Here is a 26041-nt window from a genome sequence, read left to right on the forward strand (position 1 = left end):
TCCAACTGGCTTGGCCCGAGCCGGCTGCCGTCCCGCCGGGAGGCTGTGTGAGGGGGGGAGGCTACGCGCGCGCGGGCGGGCTGGGAAGATGGCGCCTGGCGGCGGGGTGGCGCTGGCCGGTGCGGGTTACTGGGCCGTGCTCTCCCGGTGCTGCGGCAGGGTGGTGGTGGCGCCTTTCTTCGGGGCCGCGGCTTACTCCTCCGTGCCTGCGGTGGAAGGCCAGCAGAGGGAAGGTGAGAGAGGCCTGGCCCGCTCTGCGGTGGTGGCGGGGGCAGGCGTGCAGCCGCCCGGGGGCAGGGGGGCTCAGGGCTCGGGCTGCCCCTGCCTCCCGGCTGGCGGGGCCCTGGGGGCGGACAGGAGCTCAGGCCCATGTACGTTCTCCCTTCCCGGCTGCAAGCGGCTCTGAAAAACGTTTTGTTTTGTGGCTGTTTGCTGCAGAGCTTTTGGTAATAATAATAAAGTCAGTCTTTACGGTGGAGGATACAGATTTTAGCATTGTAAATACTGTGAGTAGTAAAGAAGCGAGCAAATTGGTGTTTGCTAGAGAGATTTTCAGCTCAGGTTTACCGTGGTACAGCAGACTTGACATGCATTGCCTGGTTTTAGGTATTCCAAATGAAAATTTTGTCATTTCCGAAGGGCTCTGCGCTCATGTTAAACATTTGATGTCATGCACTCATATTAAACATTTTATGTTGTGCCTGGCCTCAAGCTGAGCTGTTCAGGCAGTTCCAAGTGCAAACAGAAACTGTTGGTCGGGCTTGGACCAATGTTATTCCGAAGGCTGGGTGGGCATTTCTCATCTACGGGTTCAGGAACGGGCTAGGTTGCTGAAAGGGACTTCAAGTGATGTCTGATATTGCAGCAGATTTTACTCCTCCCGTGGCAGGAGTAAAAGGTGTCCTGACCTGAAATTACAGATATTTGTTTTTGAAAGTACAGATGCGTTTTTGAAAGTACCACAAAAATGGCAGATCGAGGGATGAAAGAATGCTGTTGCAGAGCCTGATACATATTCTTCGGTTTAAATTTTTACATAGCAAGAGGAGGAAGAACAGAATTGGATCCATAAAAGATAAGGAAAACAAAGGAACTGTGAAATTCAAAAGTTTTTTCAAGTTTTATGGAGGGTAGGTTTGTAAAACAAATGAATGAGGCAAATAGAACCCAAACATCCACTCCTAAATTCCATTCAGTGTTTTCTGCTATATGCGTACTTCATCATAGTGTGGCAACAATTAAAAAACAAACAAACAACTCGCGCCCCCCCCCCCCCCCCCCCAAGCTCAAACAGACACTTGAAAACAGATGTCATCAGATTCACTTTCCTATGTCTGACAATTCAAAGGCCACATTGTTTTTGGGTTGTTTTTTTTTGGGGGGTGGGTTGTGAAAGTGATTAAATTAGAGTTTGAGGAGAGCAAGGAAACAAAGACAAGAAAGTGCAGATCTCCATTTAGATTGAAAATCTAGTGGTATTTGGTATCTTCATGCATGCCTACGAGTTCCTCACCACACTTCCAACTGAAGTCAGTGGACTAAAATATTGAGCCAGATGCTGTCTCAGGCATGCTAAAAGGGAGTAAAAGCTTTCACTTTCTGTTGTATCTTCTCTGGGACTGCGAGATAAACATGGTAAAATAGCAAACCCATCAGTTTGTTTCCCCAGCTCAAGGTGGAAAACAGTTTGATGTGCTAACTTTGAATACAGAGTTTGGATGAGCTTGAGAGTGGCACAGAACAGGGTGTTGAAGATGTGCTGTCAGAAGGAAGGTATGGAGCCATGGGATTCTTCTTTTGGTAATAGTGAATTGTTAACTTTAGCTGTCTTGTACTGCTGGTGGAGAGTGATTTGTGATTTAATAGCCATGTGGGAAAGAGAAAAGGAGCACAGTAACAAAGGCAAAAGTCTACTTTTGCTCATCTCTTCCCCCCCCCTCATCAGGACTAAATGATGCTAGAAAAATGCATTTAGGCATGTAACGACTAAATTATTGTTAACATGTTTCTAGGTTAGACATAGGTGAAATGGCTTCCAAGCTTTTTTTTGTCTTAAGTCTCAAAAAATAAATGAGCAGTCTGCAGTGTGAGTATCTGACCTTCCCCTTCTTCCACATAAAGACTGGGAAGTACTAGTTTAATATTGTCTTTGTAAAAGGAAAAAAAGCCTACAGGATTATGCTGCATTGTTTTTTTTCCACAAAACCACTTAATAGTTTGTATTGAAAATATTTCTTTTTCTTTCAGCTTCAACAAGGAGAAGAGGGAGGACACCACAGTTTGTAAGTACTGAAACTATTTGATTAACTCACAGGTGTTTGAAAAAGTTTTCTAAGCTATATGTCTTAACAGTTTGTAGAGGAACCCCTTCTGCAGACAAAACCTGGTGAAACAATCCACTGTGACTATTCCCAAACCAGCATCTAGCTTCTTTAATGTCCCAGCTGTTTTCGGTCTGTATTCTCATAAAGACAAAAACATTAGCAATAGCAAGCTAACAGCAAGCTGATATTCACACTATGTACTGCAGGTCTTAAAAGTAACTTAAAGTCGCTTTTAAAATAAAACCAGGCATTTTAATGTTTTCACTATGCCTTTACAGGATTTGTAGTGGTTGCTTTCTGGTGTAATTAAAAAAATCTGATGTTGTGCGTAAGTGAAATTGTTCTTGGCACAGCAGAATGAAAACTGGTATCTAACCATTTAATCACTGAAATTTTTCTTTGTTCTACATGCAAATTTCAAAAGTAGTGTATTGTATGTTATGATTTTTAAAGGCAAATAGTAATAGTGAACCTGGCATGTATTAAATTTTTGTTTAACTTCTAAGAGCAGATTTAATGATACACCAAAGCAGCCAGACCAGCTGACTGCGTATATCCATTTGCCTTTTACCCTTCTAAATTAAAAATTAAGGTTTTGGGGAAAGAAACAGTGAGTTGTTGGTTTGGGGCTTTTATTTAAGAGCATTTGACTGAAACCTTGGTTAGTTATTGGAGGATGTATGCTATTTCTGCAATATAGTAATACATCTTATACTGGAATTTATATAGCAAATAATTTCAGAATTATTAATGTCTATTTCTTTTAATATGAACTTGTCCAGACTTTCAGAATTCCAGAATTTTAAAACTCATTTTCTTGCCCCCCACCAAATGCTTAGGCACTTTAGGAAATAGATTGCAATTAATTACTGCTTTGATTCCCCTTACTCCCCATGCTGATTTATCACAACACAAGAAGGTGGTAAGTTCTTCTTTCTAAGTATTTCTGAAACCAAATGCAATTGAAGATTAGGAAAGGCCTGCTACTCAAGCTTTGAAAGGCTATCTTTTAAAAATTCCTTTGTAAATGAGCACTAACTTTTGATGTAAAAGCGTCTTGAAATTTCTAGCTGTGGAAATTTATTCCTGAAATAACTTGTTTTGTGTGTTGCTCCAGCTTTGTCTTGCAAAACAGCGTATCTCCCATTAAACTTTTACAATTTTCAATTTATTAGCATGCACCTCCCAGAACTGAGAGGATGGCTGTTGATCAGGACTGGAGCAGTGTTTATCCCACAGCAGCTGTGTTTAAACCTGCCTCTGTGCCTCTCCCAATTCGAATGGGTTACCCAGTGAAGAGAGGGGTACCTCCACCAAAAGAAGGCAACTTAGAACTTATGAAGGTAAGACACATGCTGTGGGTTTGTGGTACCTTTTAAAATTATTATTCACTAAGAGTGCACTGCTTTGATTGGAATATTTATATTGGGTACTGTTTTCTGTTATTGAATAGGATAATACTCTATTTAATTTCTAAATCAAGTGGTAACAAATACCTATGTTAGTAGCAAATAAACAAAATCAGGAGACTATTTTTAGGATTATCTTGCCTATGACTTTTGTAATGGGACTAACTTAAGTCTTTTGCTGAATCAGACTTGAGAAGAGTCTTCTTATCTGAATATTTTATTAAGCATATTGTACTACCGTAACATGTTAAAAGTGTAATCAGATTTCAGTAATGCCACTTTATTTATGAACAGACAAAAAGCTATTATTTTGGTAACTCTTAATATGTCTGTTTCAGATTCCCAATTTTTTGCATCTTACTCCTCCTGCAATCAAGAAACACTGTGCAGCTCTTAAAGGTGAGGGGGGTTTTGTTTTTTGGGTTTGTTTTTTCTTTTTTGTTGTTTTTAAAAACCATCTCTCTTGGAGTTTAAGGTAATGCAAAATGTAACTATGTGTGATGAAGTAGGAAGTGAGACACAGTCCACCTCTGAATCTGGTTATTTTTCAGGCCTTGGCTATTATTGTATGCTTTCTTGTTGCTGCATTGAGTCATACGGGTGGTAGGGAGATACGCCTTAGGAGGTTTTCAGCACACTGGTAAGACTCTAATTTTACCTTTCCATTAGGCCCTGCTTGTACTGGAGAATTCATAGTTTAGTGTCTTAAGAAAGATGAGTGATGAATGTGACTCAGTTCTCAGAAGATTATCTGTGATCAAACCAGGGTTCCATCAGTAGCCATTTCTGCATGATTTTTTTCAAAAAAATGCTATTAATTAATTAAACCATCTGAGAGCAAGGTCTGCTGGGGAGAAACAGTGTCTAATGAAGACCAAGTGTCGCAAGTCTAAAGGGCGGGGAAGATGGCCAGTCTGGATGAATAAGGAACTTCTGATGGGAGTTAGGAATAAAAGGAGGGTTTACCACCTTTGGAAGAAGGGACAGGCAGCTCAGGAGGAGTACAGAGATCTTGTTAGCTTATACAGAGAGAAAATCAGGATGGCAAAAGCCCAGCTGGAGCTCAACTTGGCCACTAACATTAAGGACAACAAAAAAAGTTTCTATAAATACATCAACAAAAAGAGAGCCAGGAAGAATCTCCATCCCTTACTGGATGCAGGGGGGAAAGTTGCAACTAATGATGAGGAGAAGGCTGAGATACTTAATGCCTTCTTTGCCTCTGTCTTCAATAGTCAGACCAGCTATCCCCAGGGTGTTCAGTCTCCTGAGCTGGAAGATAAGAATGGAGAGCAGAACAACCCACCCATAATCCAGGAGGAAGTAGTCAGTGATCTGCTTCTGCACCTAGACATACATAAGTCTATCGGACCGGATGGGATTCGCCCAAGAGTACTCAGGGAGCTGGCGGGAGAGCTCACCAAGCCTCTCTCCATCATTTATCGACAGTCTTGGTCAACAGGGGAGGTACCAGATGACTGGAGGGTGGCTAATGTGATGCCCATCTACAAGAAGGGTCGGAAGGGGGATCTGGGAAGCTGCAGGCCTGTCAGCCTGACCTCGGTACCAGGAAGGGTCACGGAGAGGATCATCTTGAGTGAGCTCTCACGGCAAGTGCAGGGCAGCCAAGGGATCAGGGCCAGCCGGCTTGGGTTTAGGAAAGGGAAGTCCTGCTTCACCAGCCTGATCTCTTTCTATGACCATGTGACCCACCTTCTGAATGCGGGGAGGGCTATGGACGTTGTCTATCTGGACTGTGGTAAGGCCTTTGACACCGTCCCCCACAGCGCTCTCCTGGAGAAGCTGGCAAATCATGGCATAGACAAGTGTACTCTTCGCTGGGTTAAAAACTGGCTGGGGATGGCCGTGCCCAGAGAGTTGTGATTAATGGGGTGAAATCCTCTTGGCGGCCGGTCATCAGTGGTGTCCCTCAGGGCTCAGTTTTGGGGCCGGTTTTGTTTAATATCTTTATCAATGATCTGGATGAGGGGATAGAGTGCACCCTCAGTAAGTTTGCAGATGACACCAAGCTAGGTGGGAGTGTTGATCTGCTTGAGGGTAGGAAGGCTCTAGAGAGGGACCTGCACAGGCTGGATCGATGGGCCAAGGCCAACTGTATGAGGTTTAATAAGGCCAAGTGCCAGGTCACTGCGGTCACAACAACCCCAAGCAATACTACAGGCTTGGGGAAGAGTGGCTAGAAAAGCTGCCCAGCAGAAAAGGACCTGGGGGTACTGGTGGACGGCCACCTTAACATGAGCCAGCAGTGTGCCCAGGTGGCCAAGGTGGCCAACAGCCTTCTGGCTTGTATCAGGAACAACGTGGCCAGGAGGAGTAGGGAGGCGATTGTGCCTCTGTACTCGGCACTGGTGAGGCCTCACCTCGAGTGCTGTGTTTAGTTCTGGGTCCCTCTGTACAAGAGGGACGTTGAAGTGCTGGAGCGGTTCCAGAGGAGAGCTACCAGGCTGGTGAGGGGTCTGGAGACCAAGCCATATGAGGAGAAGCTGAGGGAGCTGGGCATGTTTAGCTTGGAGAAGAGGAGGCTGAGGGGAGACCTCATTGCCCTCTACAACTACCTGAAAGGAGGTTGTAGAGAGGTGGGGGTTGGCCTTTTCTCCCAGGTGAATAATGACAGGACCAGAGGAAATGGTCTGAAGTTGTGGCAGGGGAGGTTTAGATTAGATGTTAGGAAGAATTACTTTACTGAAAGAGTGGTCAGGCACTGGAACAGCCTGCCCAGGGAGCTGGTTGAGTCACCATCCCTAGAGGTATTTAAGAAACGTCTAGATTTGGCACTTCAGGGCATGCTCTAGTGGCAGAGATTGTAGGTTGTTTGGTTGGACTTGATGATCTCAAAGGTCCTTTCCAACCATGAAGATTCTGTGATTCTATGACAGACTGTCTATGGAAGGTGCTGTGTTGCACGTGCTACTTGCAAGTATGGAAGAACTGTTTGGAGAGGTCAAGGTTGCTGGCAGCCTTGGCTGCGAAAAGAAGATCGTGGAGTTTGAGATCTTCAGAGAAGTGAGGAAGACAAAGTAGTGTATCAAAGGCAATTTCTTGACGCAGGTGATCAATGAGTTGACTAGGAGACATGCTCTGTTGGATTCATTGTTCAGAAACAAGGAAGAACCGGTCAAGAATGTGAAGGTTAGGGGCATCCTTGGTAAGTGATCGTGAAACTGGTGTTTAAAATCCTGAGAGAAGTGAGCAAGACAGACAGTGGAACTACAGTCTGGACTTCAGGAGAGTGATTTTGATTTATTGAGGAATCTGCTTGGCAGAAGTCATGGGAGACTATCCTGGGGAGCAAGGTGGCCCGTGACAGCTGGTGGATGTTTAAGTTCAGCCTTCTTAAAAGAGCAAGAGTGGTGCACTCCATTGTGCAGAATGTTGAGCAGGTGTGTCAGAAGGACAGCATGGATGCTCAGGGAACTCCTGAGTGTCCTCAGATGCAAAAAGGAAGTATGCAGAAAGTGGAAGCAGCTAAAGAGTGCCTGGGAGTAGGAGGAGATTTTTGCCTGACCATCTTTAAGAAGGGTAAGAAAGAAGATGCAGGGAACTGCACGTCAGTTAGCCTCACCGCATTCCCTGGAAGATTATGAAGCAAAACTTTCTGGAAGCCATTTCCAAGCACACAAAAACATGCTATATAACAACCTGGATAATGGTAGAGATCACAACCTCAGCAGGTCTTCAGGTAATAATGAATTGTGGGGGAACAAGTGATATACTGGGGAGCAGAGCTGCCATTCAGAGGGGTGTCAACAGGCAGGAAAAAAAATCCACTGCAAGGACCCTCATGAAGTTAAACAAAGGCAACTGCAAAGTCCTTTGTCTGGGGTGGAATAACCCGTGCAGTACTGCAAGCATGGGGTCGGAGGGGCAAACAGCTAGAAAGGAGCTTTGCAGAAAAGGCCGTGTGGAGCCAGGTGGGTATTTGAAAGTTGAATGTGAGTCAGCAGTGTGCCCTTGTGGCCAGGAAAGCTAACTGCATACCGGGTTGTATTAAGAGTGTGGTTGCCACATTCAGGAAAAGAATTACTTTCCTCCTATTGAGTATTGCATCCAGTTCTGGGGTCCCCAGTTTAAGAAAGACATGGACCTGTTAGAGGAGGACCACACAACTGACCAGAGGGCTGGAACGCCTCTCCTGTGAGGAAAGGCTGGTAAAGTTGGGGTTGTTCAGCCTGGAGAAGAGAAGGCTCCAGGGGGACCTTACTGTCACCTTTCAGTATGTAAAGGGGGCTTATAAGAAAGTCAGGGAGAGACTTTTTACCAAGGCCTGTAGTGACAGGACAGGGGGCAGCGATTTTAAACTGGAAAAGGGTAGATATTTAGATTGGACGTAAGGAAGACATTTTTTATGATGAGGGTGGTGAAACACTGGAAGAGCTTGCCCAGAGAAGTTGTGGGTACCCCATCATTGAATGTATTCAAGATGAGGTTAGATGGTGCTTTGAGCAGTGTGACCTAATGAAAGATGGCTATGCCCGTGGCAAGGTGGTTGGGCTAAGTTTGAAGGACCCTTCCAGCCCAGACCATTCTGTGATTCTGTTTGGCAATTGTGAGGCTGCATCTGGAGTACTGTATCCTGTTTTGGGGAACCCAATACAAAAAAGACATTGAAATATGGAGCAAGGCTAGCAGAGACCCTGCCATTACCTAAATGAATATGGTTTCTATAAATAGTACTTAGGTTGTATAGAAAGATACATTGCAATAAATTTGGAAAAAAAACCAAAACAACAAAAAACAACCCAAAACACAAACCACCAGATATTACTTGGAGTGCTTTCTCTTTATTATACAGATTTCTGCACTGAATGGCCAAGTGCTTTGGACAGTGATGAGAAATGTGAACAGCATTTTCCTATTGAAATTGAAACAGTAGATTATGTTTCTTCAGGGACATCTATTCGTAATCCCAAAGCGAGAGTGGTGACTTTAAAAGTAAGTAGTATTTTTGGTAAACAGTCTTTGTTTCAAAAACCCAAATGCTTGGCTTTCGTTACAAAATGTGTGCAAGTATGATGTGTTGTAAGGAAATGGTTTACTGAATGTCTGAATAAAAAGCAGTGGATTTCTTTAAGTATATCACAGCATGTTAAAACTGAGGTTGTAAGGTTACAGGTATGTATTTATAAATGAAAACTAAGCTCTGATACAAACAAAATAGTATACCTTCTGAAGAATCTACTTATAGAAAAGGCTGTAAGTGCCTTTGTACTCAGTGTCTTGGTTAGACTCTCATTGCTAATTTATAGACCCTAGAAATGCACAAGTATTGAAAGATAGGTCATATGACTGCAGTGCTATTAAGAAGCCAGTTCACACCACCGTTAGCAGTAACTTCGCCACCCCCTTGTAGTCATTGCATACTAAAGTTTAGTCTTTTGTTTCCTAATCCAGATCCATGGTCCAGAGCAGGTTTACACAAATTTGTATGCATTAGAAATGAAAGGAAATGGAGTGTATCTGTGAGAATAGAAGCCCCTGACTTCATGCTGGGTTGTGAATGTGCGTGGAGGACGCGCGCATTGGGCTCCCTCTTGCCTCCTATATTTAGTTGTCTTGGATGGAGTAATACTGACATTTGCAAGTCAGTGCTGGGCATGGTGTCACAGGCAGAGGGAAGACCTCAGCTGCTCAGACAAAAAGCCTTGAATCTCCTCGCTGTGTGCTATGTTACAGGCTGTGATAAAACTCTCTGGTGGATCTTCATGATAAGATTTCCATTTTTAAATATTGTATAAAAGTTAAACCTTTTAAATCTTAATGAAAAAAATATGCCTTTTTTTCTACCAGGTATTGTACTGGAGATAGTAATTTTTAATCCCTTGTAGCCTAATGCCAGTATTTCTGGTCATTAAATTTATCCTAGTCTTTTCCCAAGTGGAATTGTCCACACTGTGCCAGACAACATAGTACTATAGGATGTAAAATGAGACTTTTTTTTTTAAATCGACTGCTGTTCTTTTTGGAGCTCTAACTTTTCTAAAATTCAACTTAAAATAGTTTGCAGCGTTCCAGCTAAGAATTATAAGTGGTTTGATTGCTGTCCCATTTTGAAGCAAGTAGCCATTTGTCACTTCAAAGTGGCTTTGGATCAATAAGAACAACATATTTTTTTGTGATCCGGTAATATAGGCAGCAGACTAGATAGCTTTTCAGTTTTTATAAGAAAAGCAAGTTGTGGAGTAAAATCATAGCTCTTTTAACAGTAAGTTTCATTTGATCACACTGTATGAAGGCAGCGTGATACAACTACGATAATGCCATCCTTTTAAGACAGAGCAAAAAGTACTACTCAATGAAGTTGGTTTGCATTGTTAGTTAAAGCAAGCTAATGCTGGACATCTGGCCTGGAGTATCCCATTAAGTTTTAGATAGTCATGGTCATAAAGTGCTTACCTGCAGTAGCAGCTGTATGCTTGCCAGTGGGTTGTGTCTGAAATCTTTTAGAGTTCGGAGTGTTCTTTTTTTCTGTGAATGTTAGAGAAAGACAATGTTAAGAAAGTGTGTTTTGCAAAAAGGTGTTTCTCATCAATTTGGGTGAGCGTTGCCAGGCAGTGGTGAGGGTAGGCTGTTCTGTCAGGGCAGATGATCCAGGGGCAGTAAGGCAGGCAGGGGCAGTGACCTCCCCAAAAAGGGTGCAGCTACTACCTGAGCAAAGTGAGCAGGGCAGGTGTGGTAACAGTAACCTTGCCCATTCAACAGTCGTTAATCACCTGACAAGTTTATAATGATAAGGCAAGGTTGAGGTCGAAGGGGGAAGACAAGTCAGTGGATCAGGGTTAGGTCTGGTGACAGTAACTAAGATCATCAATGGTCTGGTGATTGTCAAGCCAAGCCATAGTGATGCAGTGGGTGAAGCCAAGGATGTGGGTCAGTGTGGGCCATGGCTGGGCTCTGGCATCGCTGCGCTGTGGCTGAGGCAGAGACTGAGGCTGAGTGCCTCAGCTTAGATGCAGCCTCTCAGTAAAGCTGGGGTACACCCACCTTCTCGTAGGTTCTTTTCTTGTCACCACTGATTCAGGGCTATGTGACTGCAATGTATGGAAGGGCACTGTATGCAAGGTAGCCCTGAACGCAAGCTGACAGACCCTTAGAAGGGGTTGCTGTGTGCGTAGGGACCTTGGACGTATAGTGCCTTCAAAAGTGATTGTTCATGGTGGGTTTAGGCCCCGCTAAAAATAGAGCTCTTTTCTTGCAGCTTGACCATTACCTTAAAGAGTGGATGCACCTAGTAGGTCTGTTAGAATTAGACTTGGCGACATGTGAGCTAGGGAACAAAGCTAGGTGAGCTCCTGTTCACCAGTATTACACGCATGAGTATAAGTAAGCATGTAATTCCTTAAACAGGAAACATTTTTCATATAATCTCTGGAGTAGTGAATGTTAAAGGTTTTTTTCAAAATTAAAAGTTTCAGTATTGAAACCCTGTTGTCTCCTCCCTTGTCATATCTAGGTTTAGTACTTCAGTTTTCTATTTTTAGTAGTAAGGTTTCTTTTCAGGTAGCATTTTTTTTTCATGGTATTTACTGGAACTTCTAATTTCTTTTAGTCCTTCAACTTTTGTTAGTTCTTATGATGGGGGTTTCTTGGTTTGTTTTTTTTAACGGTTCTTTAGTACAGCAATGACACAGTAGAAAGAATATAGAGGAAAAAAACGATGGACAAATTAGTTGGAGACTACTATTATGTCTTCATGTTTTTAATATTCCTCAGCAACTCTCGCTTAATAGGAACTTATGTTTTTAACACCATATATCTTTAGACTGCTAAGGTTCACAGCCATTGTGTAAACAGATAGCTAAAATCAGCTTGCTTTACTTTTCATACTTGTTATTGCGTACAGAAACTAGCCTTAGACTAACTTCTTACTGTTGTTTTTTTAAGTAAATACTAGTTATTTGTTGTATATCTTATGTTTGTGGTTTTTCTGGTATTGGAACAGAAGACAAGCCATTCACACTATTGTTTGATCAATTATGTGAGGTCAGACGGTTCTGGTCCATTATATTGTTATCTGTGTGCATCTTTGCACAGTTCTATTAGTCTCCCAGTGATGACTGAGAATTCTGGTTTGGTATCTCTTGAACTGATGTCTTTCCTCCTCTTTTGGATGCTTGTCATAAATATCTTTGATATATCTCTGTATTAAACTTACTGATCTGTATTTAAAAAAAATAATCTAAAATAGTATTCGGTTTTGCATATGAAGTACACGTGAATATGAAATACAGCCTCAATCTAAACTGACAACTCATTTTTCTTCTGAAAAAAATTTGAGTAGAAATAGTCTCCTCTGGCCCCTCTGGTATTTGGATGAAAAGAAATTTATTGTTTGAATATTCAGATTATACTTGCCTGCGTTAAGACTTCTGACATGTGAGACAGTCAGGAGAAATTCTGCAAATGCGTACTTAATAGCTATCCTTTTAATTCTTGATTAAAAGATATGCCTAACTATCTCAAAATATTTTCAGGGTGCAGAGATTGGATTTATCCAAGTAATTAAAGGTGTTTTCTCTTGTACTTGAAGGTTAAACTTTCCAACCTGAATTTGGATGACCATGCAAAGAAGAAGCTCATTAAACTTGTAGGTGAGCGGTACTGTAAGGATACAGATATGCTCACCATTACAACGGACAGGTACGGTTACAAGAAGGAAAAAAACCATCTGTATCAATGGTAACAGTATAGAAATGGCTGGGTGTCTTCAAGTAGCATCAATTATTGTCTAAGTAAATTATTGTATTTTTAAGGCTAAAATATTACTTAAGATAAACATACAAGTACTCCTGTTATTAACTATTAAAACTGTAATGGACAAATCGCATAACGTCAAACCTAATACTTGTTAAATATTGCTAGATATTGAAGCTCTGTATTTAGAAGTCTCAGTTGGTATTTTGAAGTAGCTGTCACGTTTCCCAAATGGGTTCTGTTAGTTTTAACAATGACTTCAAGAGTTTCAGGCACGAAAAGTGGGGACATAGGTGTCCAGACATTTCTCAATGTTTTGATGTTGTAGATACAGATCACTGTAGTTTTTTTACAGTTATGTTCAGAAGGCTGCATGGGAGAAACATGTTTTCCGTGTTGAATTCTGAAAAGTTAAAGAGAATACGTATGTATTCAAAAATTCACAATATGCTTTAATTCACAGCTGCTTTCAGTAGTAGGAAAAACATTATTGATAGTCTTTTCTGTTTGCATGTTTTTATTAGAATTCATTTTCCCCTCTTAAATTTCCTGTCCTTCAGTAGGAAATACTTTTTTATTTCTATGTAAAATAAATAAAAAAATGGATGAAATTGTGTGTATCTTTTTCAACTAGGCTTGGAAATCTGAGTACTTTACTGGGACCACTTGTGCTACTAACAGTTTTCATTTTCCTAGCAAGACTTATTTGGTGGCTAAAACGTTAGGACAGCTGAAAGGAGTTTACCCTCTAGAGCATTTGTGAATTGTCTCATGCTGTGCTCTAGAAGAAACTCTTAATGTGTCTGTTGATATTTCGCTTTATTTTTAGTAAATTCTAAGGCCTAAGCTCTGAGCGATACCCATTTCCTTAATACAGGGTTTTCCAGGCTGGTATTTAGATTAGTTTTAAACTAAGGCTCTTTCACTGTGAAAGAAATACAAGTCAAAAGCTTGAGTTGTTTTTAAAGTTTATTTGCTAGAATAGTCATAGTCCATAGTAATTCAAATGAGTGCTTTTAGGGTGTCTTAGATGTAGTCTCACATGATTCAATCCGTTCTGCATCAAAAAGGGGGGTGAAGGAGCCTGCAGGAAGAGGCAAGCTTGAGAAAGAGGTGTCAGAAAGAGGTTATGGGTGATAGCATGAGAAAGAGATTAATGTCATTAAATTCTCAGCAGAAGGTTTTGATGACTAGTTTTAAGAAATGCTCTGTTTCTGCAGGACTGTGTCTTATCCCAACAAATTTTACTGGTGATCATGTTTTGACTTAGAGCTATATTGATGTAAACTTTTCATGTTAAATTGTTGGCTACGTCATCTTTTCTGCACTGTATTTCATGGCTGTTTTTACCAGTCATCCTCCTCTCTTCAAGTCTGGGGAAAAAAAATAAGGTTTTAAGCGAGTTCAGACTAAATTATCTTGGATTCCACTTTGGCACAGAGGGCAAAGAAGTTTTTCATGTTTCATGAAGATCTGTAAATTCTTGCCTTATGTACCCTTTCCTACTGGCTTGCAGATGCCCATTCTTCCATGTTCTTAGTACTCATGCTTTTGTGATGTTATTCTTGATTGTGTAAATCAAATGCACATTTGCATAAGATTCCCTACATTAGAAATTTTGATGGTAAGTTTAACATCTTATTCAAACGAATATTACAGTGGCTTGATTTCAAAAAGACTAACTTTGTTTCTGAATTTTCAGGTGTCCGCTGAGAAGACAGAACTACGATTATGGGATACACCTCCTCACAGTTTTGTACCATGAATCTTGGGTAAGCAACTGTGAATAACTTATGCTAACACACACGTGCTAATGTGCTGTCTCGTAACTTATATAAAGTTCCATGACTGTGCGCAGCTTAAAATAAATCATCTTAGATTCTTTCCCTCTTCTACCTCACTTTTCTTCAAATTCAGCCAAGGTAAGTTGCTTATGTTTGAATCCTATTCCTCAGTCAACTTTGAGTGCATTTTTTTAACTTCACAAGTGCTAGTCTGTTTGTATACGTAGTTTGCCTCTTTTCAGAAGTTCTCTAGTTTTTGACCTTCATAAGAGATTCTTTGCCAATACTTTGTTTCGCACAGTGATGAGCCTAAAATTGACCCTGATCCTAGCAGAAAACACCTTAATTCTCGGGATTCCTAAATGTACTTTTAGTTTGGCAGCATGCTGGCATGCTGGGTTGCCTATGCACAGTATTCAAATATGAATTGTGTGCATCCAGAGAAATGGTGTACACTGTGATTATCACCTGTTATCTATGCATTTTTAACAGTGACCATGTTGAAAGATGAAAGCAAGTCTATTCCAAAACAGCAGAGGGGTGTGTTACTGGCTATAAAGCTATGAAAACTAACATACAGCACAGTATCTACATTTTGCCTGATTCCAAACTCTTATCTGTTACTTAGAATCTGTCTTCTCTTGGGCTCTTCCTGGGCTGTGGTAAACCATGTCTGTAATTTGGAAGTATCCTGCTTCTTAAATGCTTTCTCGCACATCTTGCCTCAATCTGGAAGAAGTGAGGACTTAGGCTGCTTTTGTTAAGGAAAGGGACATCCTCCCCACTTTCTGTTAGTTTTAGGATTTCATTACATCAGAGTTAGTGTCCTGAGAAATATATAAAATTATTGTAACTCCTTGGATAAATATTTCTACCAAAGCAAGTATAATGTAAACTTCTTTGTAATTGTTCAGGATATGGCGTATTTGGAATTCTTCCCAGTTTCTTATACATGTGAAATATCCAGTGTAAATGTATGAAAGATACTATTCCAATTTATTGATAATTTACTACAGTTCTTAAGTAGTCCTCTAAATATCATAAGGTATCTTTAGACCACGGATCTTTCTTTTAGAGAGAATTCTTCAGCCTTGTCTCCTGTATTTTTGTGTTTAATCATACTGGTTATAAGTATTGCCTTCAACAATTTTATAGCTGTTTTTTACAGAAAATGAGCTAGCAGTCTGAAATTAAATTATTGTTGAAAACCCATAGTTATGTTTTGAATAACTTTGTTCAATGTTATTAGTCACATTGAGACAGATGGTGAAAGCATCATCATCACTATACTTCCATAGATGTCCTCTTTTAAATAAGTTGTAGTTGGTTAGCTACCAAAATTCACACTTACTGTTTTCAGTTGTTCTATAGTATTAAATTAAATCTCCATATTTAGCATTTTTATGAATTTCAGTGCTCTTGATTTTGATCATTGCAGTGATGGTATAAAAAGACATAACAACGATGATGACCTGTATTTCCCTTTCACTGGAAGTTACCTTGAAGGGTAAATTTTGTAGTTGTAGAGTGCATCAAATTAAATTTAGATTATACTGACATTTACCTTACATTTCTTTAGATTTTCTTTAGATTTCAAGTGCTTTGTACACACAGATATTTTTCTTCCCAACAGCATGACATTGCATTACAAATCTTAAATTAATGACAGATCGGTTTCCAGTATTAAGCAATGACAAGAGAGCTAGACACTGTTCACTTTATTAATTCCAGTCAAACACCACATCTGTCCTTTGCTCTAGCATTACTTAGTGATGGAAGGCAGGGTTATACGATATTGCTACGTGAGTCTTCAGTGTGTATTGAATATGCACAAGTCCCTTGCCCTTTTATTACCTTTCAGCTTCCATGTTAATATTTGATGAGTTCATCAGTCACTTGTAATTGTCTTTGATTTCCATGAAAAATTAATGGTCTCCTGAGACATGGTTTTTTATTTTGTGTGACATGTTTTGTTTTGTGTTTTTTTTTTTTTTTTTCCATGATCAGTGGTAATGCCTTTTAATAACTCGCTGAAAGATAGTTTGGATAAGTTTTGTAAACCATAAGGAAACAACGCATGGATTACTTCAATTTGTACGAAGTTGGAGGGGGATGGATGGGGACTGGCCTTTCACATAGACAGTAGCATCAATCCTGTTTACAGAACTAATTGCAAGATTTGATGACTTTTCCAGCAGAGTAGTGCCATACTGTGTTTTCGTGTGTGTGTGATGGAATTCAATACAAAGATGAGGGCAGCGTTCCATTCGTTCTAAGTGAAGGGAAAGCCGGCTGCATATAAATTTTGCCCTCAGCGTTTTTGCCTACTATCTCTCTAAACATGGCATAACTCTATAACTTATGTTAATAACTGTGTTACTGAATTTAGTGTACCAGCAAGCCTGTGAATATATAAGATGAAAAACTGTATGCAGATATAAATCAGGAAATGTAATTTGAAGTGTAATTATATTTTAATTGCCAGTGATGCATAATTCTTTTATTACAGTTGTGAACTGGAGCATCCAAATAGCTTAGGAATCTGAAAGCTTTTTAAAAGAATGACTGTTCTTTGTGTTTTTATTGAATATGTGCTAGGAAGCTCCATTGTGTAGAGATGCATTTCCAGCAGAAAGTTATTCTTAAGGTAATGAGCACAGAGAGTTCACTTCTGGCTCATCTGTCTCTGTATACATGCTTAGAAGACAGAATTTATCACTACGTCAACAGTAGTATCTATGTTACAAATTTTCTTGTATGCTCTTCCAGTCCTGGCTTCAATAAAAACTCAGGGCATCCACAGCTTGGTAATTCTATTGCTCTTGCAATTAGAGGGCTCAGGTGGAATTAGTTTGCAAGAATCCTTGTTGCAATGGAGTTACAGTTGAAATATGCAACAATTGGGCAGATAAAATAGAGGGGAAGATTACCAGCAACTGATACAGGTATTCCTCTGCCTCAAGTATATTTTTAAGAATAGATTTTTTTTATTTTTCTTGGATTGTGATGTGGGGAAGAGAACTTGTTTGCATTTAAATAAATTAATAAAAAGTTATCCAAATCAAATCTGGCAAACTGGTTTCTGAGAGGTACCGCAGCCAAAGTGAGGGAAGCATACTGATGGGTTAGTGCACTGAAACTAGCACTTTTGTCTTCTCTGACCTGCTAGCACTCAATAGATGATGCAAGAAGACAGGCTAGCCAAATTGTGGGAGGCTTTGAAGATATGTTGGAGGATTGAACCTGGTGTAGAAAAGCTTTCCGAGAAGTGGTTTTTGTAATCACATGTGTGAGAGAGCTCCCTTTTTTGAAAGCATGGGGAAATAAGAAAAAGCGAAGGAATTGAAAGGAAGAAGCAATTTTACCTGATTTTTTTTGTGTGTGTGTGTGTGTAAGGACTAAATGAGTATCTGTTTTGTTTTAGTTTTGTGAGTGTTAGCAGAAGAAACAGAGTTTCCATGCTGGGGGAAGGACAGAGGAAAAGAATCACCAGATTGTTGACAGATGGTCAGAATAAAGAGTAAAGATGAAGAAGCTGACGAAGGTGGCTTTGGAATGGAGAGAGTAGCTAAAGCTATTTGATTACTTGTAGAAGTGGGATACTACTACTTGGATACTACTGAGAAGCCTTTTGGGCTACATAACCTGGGGTACATTGATTGGTAGTTAACAATAGTATTGCATCTGAAATTGTCCTCTCTTTCCTGTCTTCTCATGTTCACACAGAAATGCCATCAATGGACTTGACCATGCAAAATCCTCCAAAAGCTGAGGGCGCTCAGGCCATTTTCAGGATTGTGTTAGAATTTACCAAAACACACTGTAGTATTACCAGTTGATATTTGATCTGTATTTAAAGAAACCTCCTTAATTTTGAAGAAACAAATGTGATGATTTTCTTTCCTCTTCTAGAATGCATTCCCATGTGGATAATGCTACCCTTCATTTTGACAAAGGGAATATATAGTGCTTGTTATTTTCTGGCAAAAAAAAAAAATCTTGCTTGTTTGTTTGAATAGAGGAAGTGAAGGAAGAGAGAGGAAAAATGTGAATTCATCTTTTGATTCTTGATCCACCCTGTTATCACAAGTTCAAATGAAATACATGGTAAAGCACAACAACAATGGGAAGCTGTTCAGAATATTGGCAGCATATTGGTGGATTGATAGTAGTTGCTCAGGAAGACTGTGCTGTTTCTTGAGATGGGTCTGAATGGTGGGAGTGGTATTAATTAGGGTGTGCCTAAACGTAATAAGAGCTCTATTTAGTTGTAGTCTGCTACTTAGAGATGCATAAGAAGCAAGAAGTGTACCTTGAGATCCCAGACTGATGCATTTGGCAGCTTAGTTTTGATAAATGCAGATAGATGTCAGGCACGTGAATTCAGTTATCTTTAAAACATTAAGATTTTAAAACTTAAGGATGTTAATTTATTTTATTATTTTGAAACACTTGGAGATCTTTTGCTTCATTTCTAGTATTTTTCAGGTTTTATTAATAAAATATCTGTGTTTTATTAGCTTTCAGAATGCATTCAGTAGATATCTGACTTGCACCACCTTTGGCGAGAACTGAACTTACCTTCTTTGGCCTTTTTCTGTGATTCCTTTCAAATTACCCCCTAGGATTGCACCAGGATTGAATTAATCAATGAAAGGGTGAGAAAAATTAGGTATTTGTTAAACAGCAGCTTAGTCAGTTGTATTTCTGCTACCTTTACAGCGTTCAAGAAGCACTATCATGTAACAGCAGCTCTAAAAACTGAATGTATTTTTATGGTATTAAGTGGTTTTTAAAGAGTGTTTGCTGCCCTCACGTGGTTAAAAAGATCATAAACTACTTTCTTCACACTCGGTTTGAATTAATCGTTTATCACTAAAAAGTAAAGTTCTGTTATGAGTTGAAAGCAGGAAGGAGAAACAAGTGGAGCAGGAAGTTAATTTTCCAGTAAGGCAAGACTTTCATAGTCATTGTGAAGGAGGGGAATCTGAAAAAGATAGAATGAGGAGGAAATAACTCCCAGTTATTTTAAAGTAGTCAGGACTACAAAATGTGCAGCAATTTTGCTTGGTCCAATTCTCTGTGATTTTCAACATACACAAATGCAAGATGATGGACAGCGGTGGATATCATTCTGCATTACACAGCTGAGATCTTGAAATATGATTAGTGAAAAGTTGCCCTTGCATTTTCTATTCTGCAGTGTATTTCTTGCAGTATACGGTCTAGTCTGATATACTAAGAATAACAATAAAGTAATGCTGTATGCACTTTTGAAAACTGTTTTGCTTTTTCATGTAGTGTGGTTGCAGGAGTCTGATAAAATAGATCGAGGCTTAAAAAGAGCAGTAAGGAAGGAGGAATATAGAATTAGAGATAAATGAAAAGTGACTACTGAATATATACAGCAATAGCCAAAGGGTCTTCTGGGTGCATCTGTTTGCAATGTGCTTGGATTGTAGAAGTTAATGATACTTGAAATGAAAGTACAGGGAAGTTGAAGCAGAAAGGCGAGTGAAGGAAAAAACCTGCAGAATAGACACTGTGAAACTAGAGGCTTAGCTAAAATTTATCTATGAACACCAAAGCTGTGTAGTTTGAATGTGAGGAAAGTGTCTCTCATTGCTTTTATATGAATTTTTCAGTAGAGCATCCAACTGCAAGGCACTGGTGGGGTGGAGATTCTGTGTATGCATGCAGCTGAATAAATATTTTTACATAACCATTGGTGATAATCCTAAAATACATTGTATAGCTTTTCTCTAAACTTCAGTTAGCACTTCAATTATATTGACTTTTTCTCATCTACAGTCACTTTAAGTAATTGCAAGTAGGTGTAATTTTTATCACTTCAGGTCATGCCAGTAGAACTTAGTGGAATTTTGCAGTTTTCATAGTAGGAATTTACCTTGTAATTTAGCCTAAAATACGTGAAAAGATATGAGTCCACTTTTGAAACTTGAGGAGGTGTCTGGCAACTTGGATTTCAAAAGTATGGTTTAACTTCATGTTCTCAAAAGTATGCTTTAACTTCATGTTCTGAACACTCAGGATGTTATGACCCATGGGCTGTAGGATTAAAATGGGAGGTGGAGGGAGACACTCCTAAGTCTTGCTGAAGCTCTCTCCCTGGGCAGAAGAAAATTCAAGAGTGAATGACCTGAAAAGGATGGCCATAGACTTGTGATTAGAACATGTACCTGGGAGATACAGACTTAGAGCTCCGGGCACCATTTAGTATAACTGAAGACTGCTTAGTGAAAATCTCCTGACTTTGAGATCTTAGAATAACTAAGTGTGATGTAATTGTGCCCTTCCTACAATAGTGTTCTTTCTCAGTATGTCATTATATATGGTTTAAGTAACGCAAACTGAGGCTGAAGTAAGGGTGGTCTCTAAATGTTGTAATATATACTTTGTTTTGAAGTATGTATTACATTTCATTGTGCACTCAGCTGTGCTCAAAATCTAACAACCTGAAAGACCTATCGTTATTAAGGTGATTCAGAAAAGATAAAGCTAAGTGGCATGGTAGATATTAAATCTAATAAACTTTCTCTGAAGTTAAGCTTTTTTGTACCTTGTGCTTGGAACCACAAAGGATGAACGCTCAGGCAAAAGGTTGAATTAAAAATTGGTTTTGTGCTATTTCAGACTGTAGTAGGCTTTTTGCAATACCTTGTGTTTTAGCCCTATGTGTTTAAGCCCTACATTTCTAGTTGCTGGAGAAGCAAGGCTCCTTTTTAATGCATAAATATAATTATTACAGCTGTTTATTTTTTCGGTCTAAATGTTGGAGTGAACTGAAATCTTATGGGGCATAGATATTAACACAATGAACAGAAATTCATAAAAGATTAGGACCCTCAATATCAATGATCTTTGATGAAGTCAGAATCTTACCTGATCGGCATTCAGAAAACAGAGTTAGATAAATACTTTTCAAATGACCCTTTCAGAAGCCTGGATTTTCCAGAAAATAAATGCAGCCACATCAGCCCACAGAAATTAGGTGGTGTCCTCATTTTTAAAGAGGTGATCTAGATGATGGTGACTGCTGAGGACTCTTAAGTTAGTGACAGAACCAGAGATTAAGCCTGTGAGTATCAATTATGAGAGTATCTCTTACATCTATATTATTTTTTGAGACAAAGTTCTGTTCTTTCTTCTCTGCTTGTTCTTTACTGTCTTACATCTGTACCTTAGTGTAATGTGTAGTCCTCACAGTCTTTCTCTTGACTTTCCTTTGTGCTCTAGTGGTCTTATCTGCCCTGTGCCATTGCTGTGTCCTAGAAAATAATGTTCTGCTTATTCAGAAGAATGTATTTTAACCTATTCTGCATCACTAAGCAATTAAAATTTTTTATATCCAATCTCATCAGATACAAATATGTTTTTCTATTTCTCAATTGATATTGATATTTCTTTTTAAGTTGCTAATTAAATAGTACAGTTCAAAGGTGTAATATATCCAAAGAGATGAGTAAGTAATTGTTTTGGCAGCTCCTCTTTGTCTTGAAGGTACGCGATAATTTGGAACATGCTAGCATAGCTGTCATTTATTACCTGAAAATCTGTGATTGTTGTACCACACAGGGTATTTTTTATTTCAGTGCAATACTATGATATAAATGTACTTATTCTAAGCTATGCAGAGTTTGAAATTTGACTCACAATTTAGGAAACTTTCCTTCCCCTCCAAAAAACTCCCACTAAAATACTTGGTCTTTGCTAAACAGCAATAAATTTTTTGACTGTTCAAACCATTGACAAGAAAATTGACTAACATGATTCATGTTTTTAGTTACCTTGAAGACTTTTGTGTGCCACTTACAAATTTTAGTTAAAATGTCTTCCCTAAAAGAAACACCAGACAAATGACAATTCTAATTCTGGCTGTGACAGCAAAATTATGAAGGTTAAACTGGAAAAAAAATCAAAGAAACATGCTGGTGAAATGCTTTCTTTTTTTCTGGGTACAATATATATTGAATATATACCTTTTTTAAGGGTACAATATAAATTGAAGCTTTTTGTTAATGACTTGTATGTAAAAAGCAATTTCACTGGCCAAAGTACTATTTTAGTATTTATACTGTGTCAGCACTTCAGATCAAGCATTGTAAAGGCTTATAAACCTCCCAAAATACTGGCTTAAACAGTCACATAAAAGATTTGTTTAGAAACAAATCCTTATTCTGCTTATAGCAATAAAAAGATAATTCTAAATATTTGCATTGGGAGGTGTAACAAAACACTCACACTTTTGTGCCTCTTTAGTAATTGGCTTATGTGCTTTGACTTTTTATGAAAAGTTGCTTTCTGGTGATTTTTTCTTTTTTTTTTTTTTTTTTATTCTTTTCCTTTTTGGTTCTTGGAAGTTTTGGTAAGAGCAACAGTTGAAATTATCATCTGAGTGCATCTTCAGCCAGGCTGCTTAGTACTTACTGAGATTGTGTTTCAGGTGTGATAGAATGAAGCAGTCATTTCCAGTGAATTCACTGAGGAAACAAACATTCTTGATTTTTAACCTCGTTCACTAAGTGGGGATTCTAAAAAAATGTTACACAATGCCACACATATTCCAGTTCTCACAGTTTTATTCTTGTTTGTAAGACTCTTACTGCAGTGTTTACTAACATTTTAAATTTGCAGGGGACAAAAATAATCAGCTAACAAAACCTATGAGTGATGAAGACCTAATTTTTGAAGTTTCATTCATTGTCTCATTAGTGTTCTTTATAACACTTTAAACTGAGGCTATGATACTTGTATCATTTCCAGTATTCGGAGTTCATGGGTGCTTGTCTACCCAGGGTGCTTTTTCAAATGAAAATAAAATTCCAGATTCACTTTTTCTCTTGCAATAAATCTGTCTGGAAAGGTATTTAAGTTTCACTCGGTATAGTCAGTTTGCAAAAATCTGGTTTCTGTTCAGTTTCCTGTTTGTGATGTATGTCTGGACCTGTGTACAGTAGGATAACTTTTCATTTTGAGGCATGGCCACCAACATTGCAGCAACGTATACTGGCTTCTTGTAGTAGGACTGAGGAATGGATTTTGAAATCTCCCCCTACTGTCAGATCTCCCTTCCTGCCTCCCTCCCCCCCAGAAGTCAGATTTTATTTTAAAATCCATTTTGACACACTATTCTGCTGGGAAGGATTCCAAGAAAGAAATACTTAACAGTTTTTTGGCCTCCTGTAAAATCTTATTGCTCTGTATAGCTCAAAAGAGATAGGGAAATCTTAATCTGTTTATTAGTGTGCATCTCTGAAATCCTGTTAAACGCAGAGAAGGATTTTCCTGAAGAAATAAATGTAATAACTGTAATTAGTTCTTATTGTTTCTGCTATAACTTAAAGGTGTTTAAAAGTCTCACAGAGATCTTTTGTTTGAACTTCAAACGTGAGTTTGGTCCAGGGAGTGACCAGGAATGATACCCATATTCCCTTACTCTTGAGAAACTTTATACCTGTGAGAGAAGCTTTTGCTTTAAAATTCTTTTGGAGTTTAGGAAAAAAAATGTCTTGGATAGCCATTATGCAGATAAACAAGGGATTTGTAAAACAGGATGGTGTTGTTCATTTAAAACTATGTAAGTCTCCACATTGAATTGCAGTATTTTTCAAACATTCAAGGAATACTTTACTATACCCACCTGTTCCGCTACTGTTTTAGCAATATGGGCTACAGAATGTCCTTTTTTTTTCCACCCTCCCTAGAAATTGAATGAGGTTCTTTTACTTCTGTGTTTGTATTGTACCCAGGTTTTAATGTCAGTCATATGAGCCTTTTAGCAATGTTAATCACTGTTTCTGACTAAACATTTGGACTCAGAGATTTAAAAGACAAGCGATTCCATTTACCAGGTGCAGGATGCAGCATTTGTCAAAGTATTTTTAAATTCAGATAGAGAAACTTAAGCATACAGAGTTGGGGGGAGAATCTTGGGACTTAAATAAAGGTTATTAAATATTATAGTTTGACTGCAGCAACCTTGTTGCCTAGTGGACAGAATACAGTAAAATAAACGAACAGAAAACACCAACACCACACCACCACCATTACTACCCCCTGCCCCCCACAAAAATAACAACCCCCAGAAAACCCCTAACCCTCTCATAAATGCCAGGTTTATTTGGATTCTGCATAGCATAGCTAAAAGTTTACTGAAGAGCCCTTTCTGGCAAGGGATTTAGGAAAAAAAAAAATAAAAATCGTATGATGTAAATGCTTTACTATAATGTCTTTTTGAACTTACTCCCAGAGAAATACAAGTTTTATTTAGACAAGACTTCTACAACACTTGTGAGAAAAGTATCACAGCCAAAAATACTTCAAATTGTGTTCTTATATAGTTGAAATAATATAAGGATGCAATGTATTGTTTACATCAGTAAAGTACTAAATAATTATAAATATATAAATAAATATAAATTCTATCTAAAAATACAAATATATCTACAAAGCATATAGATTTACAAAAGTACAATAAAAATTAAATACACAAAAATAGCAGGTTGTAAGATTCAAAATATCCCTTAAACAGTCTGTGAAGCTAGAGGAAGGTGTGCTGAATTGGAGAAATATTCAAATACAAAATTTATAAAGAAAACTGCACAAGCCAAGTATTTACATGCACAGGGATGATGTCTTCTGTCTGTGTTCAAGTTTTGATCCTGTCTAATCTTGCAACAGCAATTAGGTAAAAACTAACACCTTGTGGATAGAGAATCTTTTGAGGAACAATTTGTTTTGCAGGAAAATGAAACGGATTAATTGGTTGTCCTTTTCCTTATGAGTCATAATTAAAACATTTCCCAAATGGTGGAGGATTGCTGTCTCTCATCATAGGTCACTTGGTGTGAGCTGTCTCACTTTGCATCCTATAGCCAATGTAAGCACACTAAAATCATATGCTAGGGACATAATAGCTAGGTGACTACTTCCAAAGCTTGAGCATTTAGGTTTATTTAAAATTACTATTTTGACAAGGTTTTTTGTTATTCATTATGTATAGTACATAAGCTTTTCTTCCCATTTTGACTCATCTAGTTATATCTGCCAGATACATAAAGAACTTGGTAAGTGGGAGGAAAGAAATGCATTCTACACAGAAAATGTACGGCATACTGGTACCTTTTAAACTCTGTTTGAGGCTTAAGTTACAAGCCATGGGTTTTAGAGGAGGGGAAATATCTTCCATGAGGAAAGTAATTTTTAAAGGTAATTGGTATGAGATAGAAGTTTCTTCAAATTATTGTAGCTTTGTTTCAGTCTCGAGTAGTTTTTTAAGATTATATATATCTTCTTGCAGAAAACTGAGATGTGGGAGAGTGAGAAGAGTGAGGAAGACATGGAAGAGTATATCTGGGAAAATAGCCGCTCTCAGAAAAATATGCTGGATACACTACTTCGAATAAAAGCCTCAGAGAATGTTAGTAATGTAACTAAGGAAGAACTTCTTGCATCTGAAGTAGTTAAGAATTACAGAAACTCTGTAATTGCACTTAAAAATGAAGGTGAAACAGAATATAACATGTCTCAGTATAAGGAATCCGTGAAGAAACTACTGAATATACAAGCATTACCATGAGAGCAGACTCTGCAGGTACAGAAATATTAAACTACTATGTTAATATTTCTCTGATATGGATGTATAATTATTCACAACCTTAACCAAAAATATGAAACTTGATGAATTAATTTAAATAGTAATCAGATTTTTCTTTACTGCTGGATTTTCTTGTAAATGTAATTTTCCTGTCCATGAATCTTGTTCTTTGAATAAAGTGTATTTTGAGTCATA

General features: G+C 38.6%; 1 protein-coding gene across 1 annotated transcript; it reads left to right on the forward strand.

Annotated features, from left to right (window-relative positions):
• On the forward strand, window positions 1–26041 carry MRPS35 (mitochondrial ribosomal protein S35). The gene is made up of 8 exons (XM_063355623.1): window positions 1–233; window positions 2248–2282; window positions 3500–3667; window positions 4072–4132; window positions 8547–8686; window positions 12282–12391; window positions 14148–14217; window positions 25550–26041. The coding sequence occupies exons 1-8, from the start codon at window positions 89–91 to the stop codon at window positions 25826–25828; spliced, it is 1008 nt and encodes a 335-aa protein (XP_063211693.1). The 5' UTR covers window positions 1–88; the 3' UTR covers window positions 25829–26041.

Source organism: Chroicocephalus ridibundus, chromosome 1 (assembly GCF_963924245.1).
Source record: "Chroicocephalus ridibundus chromosome 1, bChrRid1.1, whole genome shotgun sequence".
In the NCBI taxonomy this organism is placed as follows: Eukaryota; Metazoa; Chordata; class Aves; order Charadriiformes; family Laridae; genus Chroicocephalus; species Chroicocephalus ridibundus.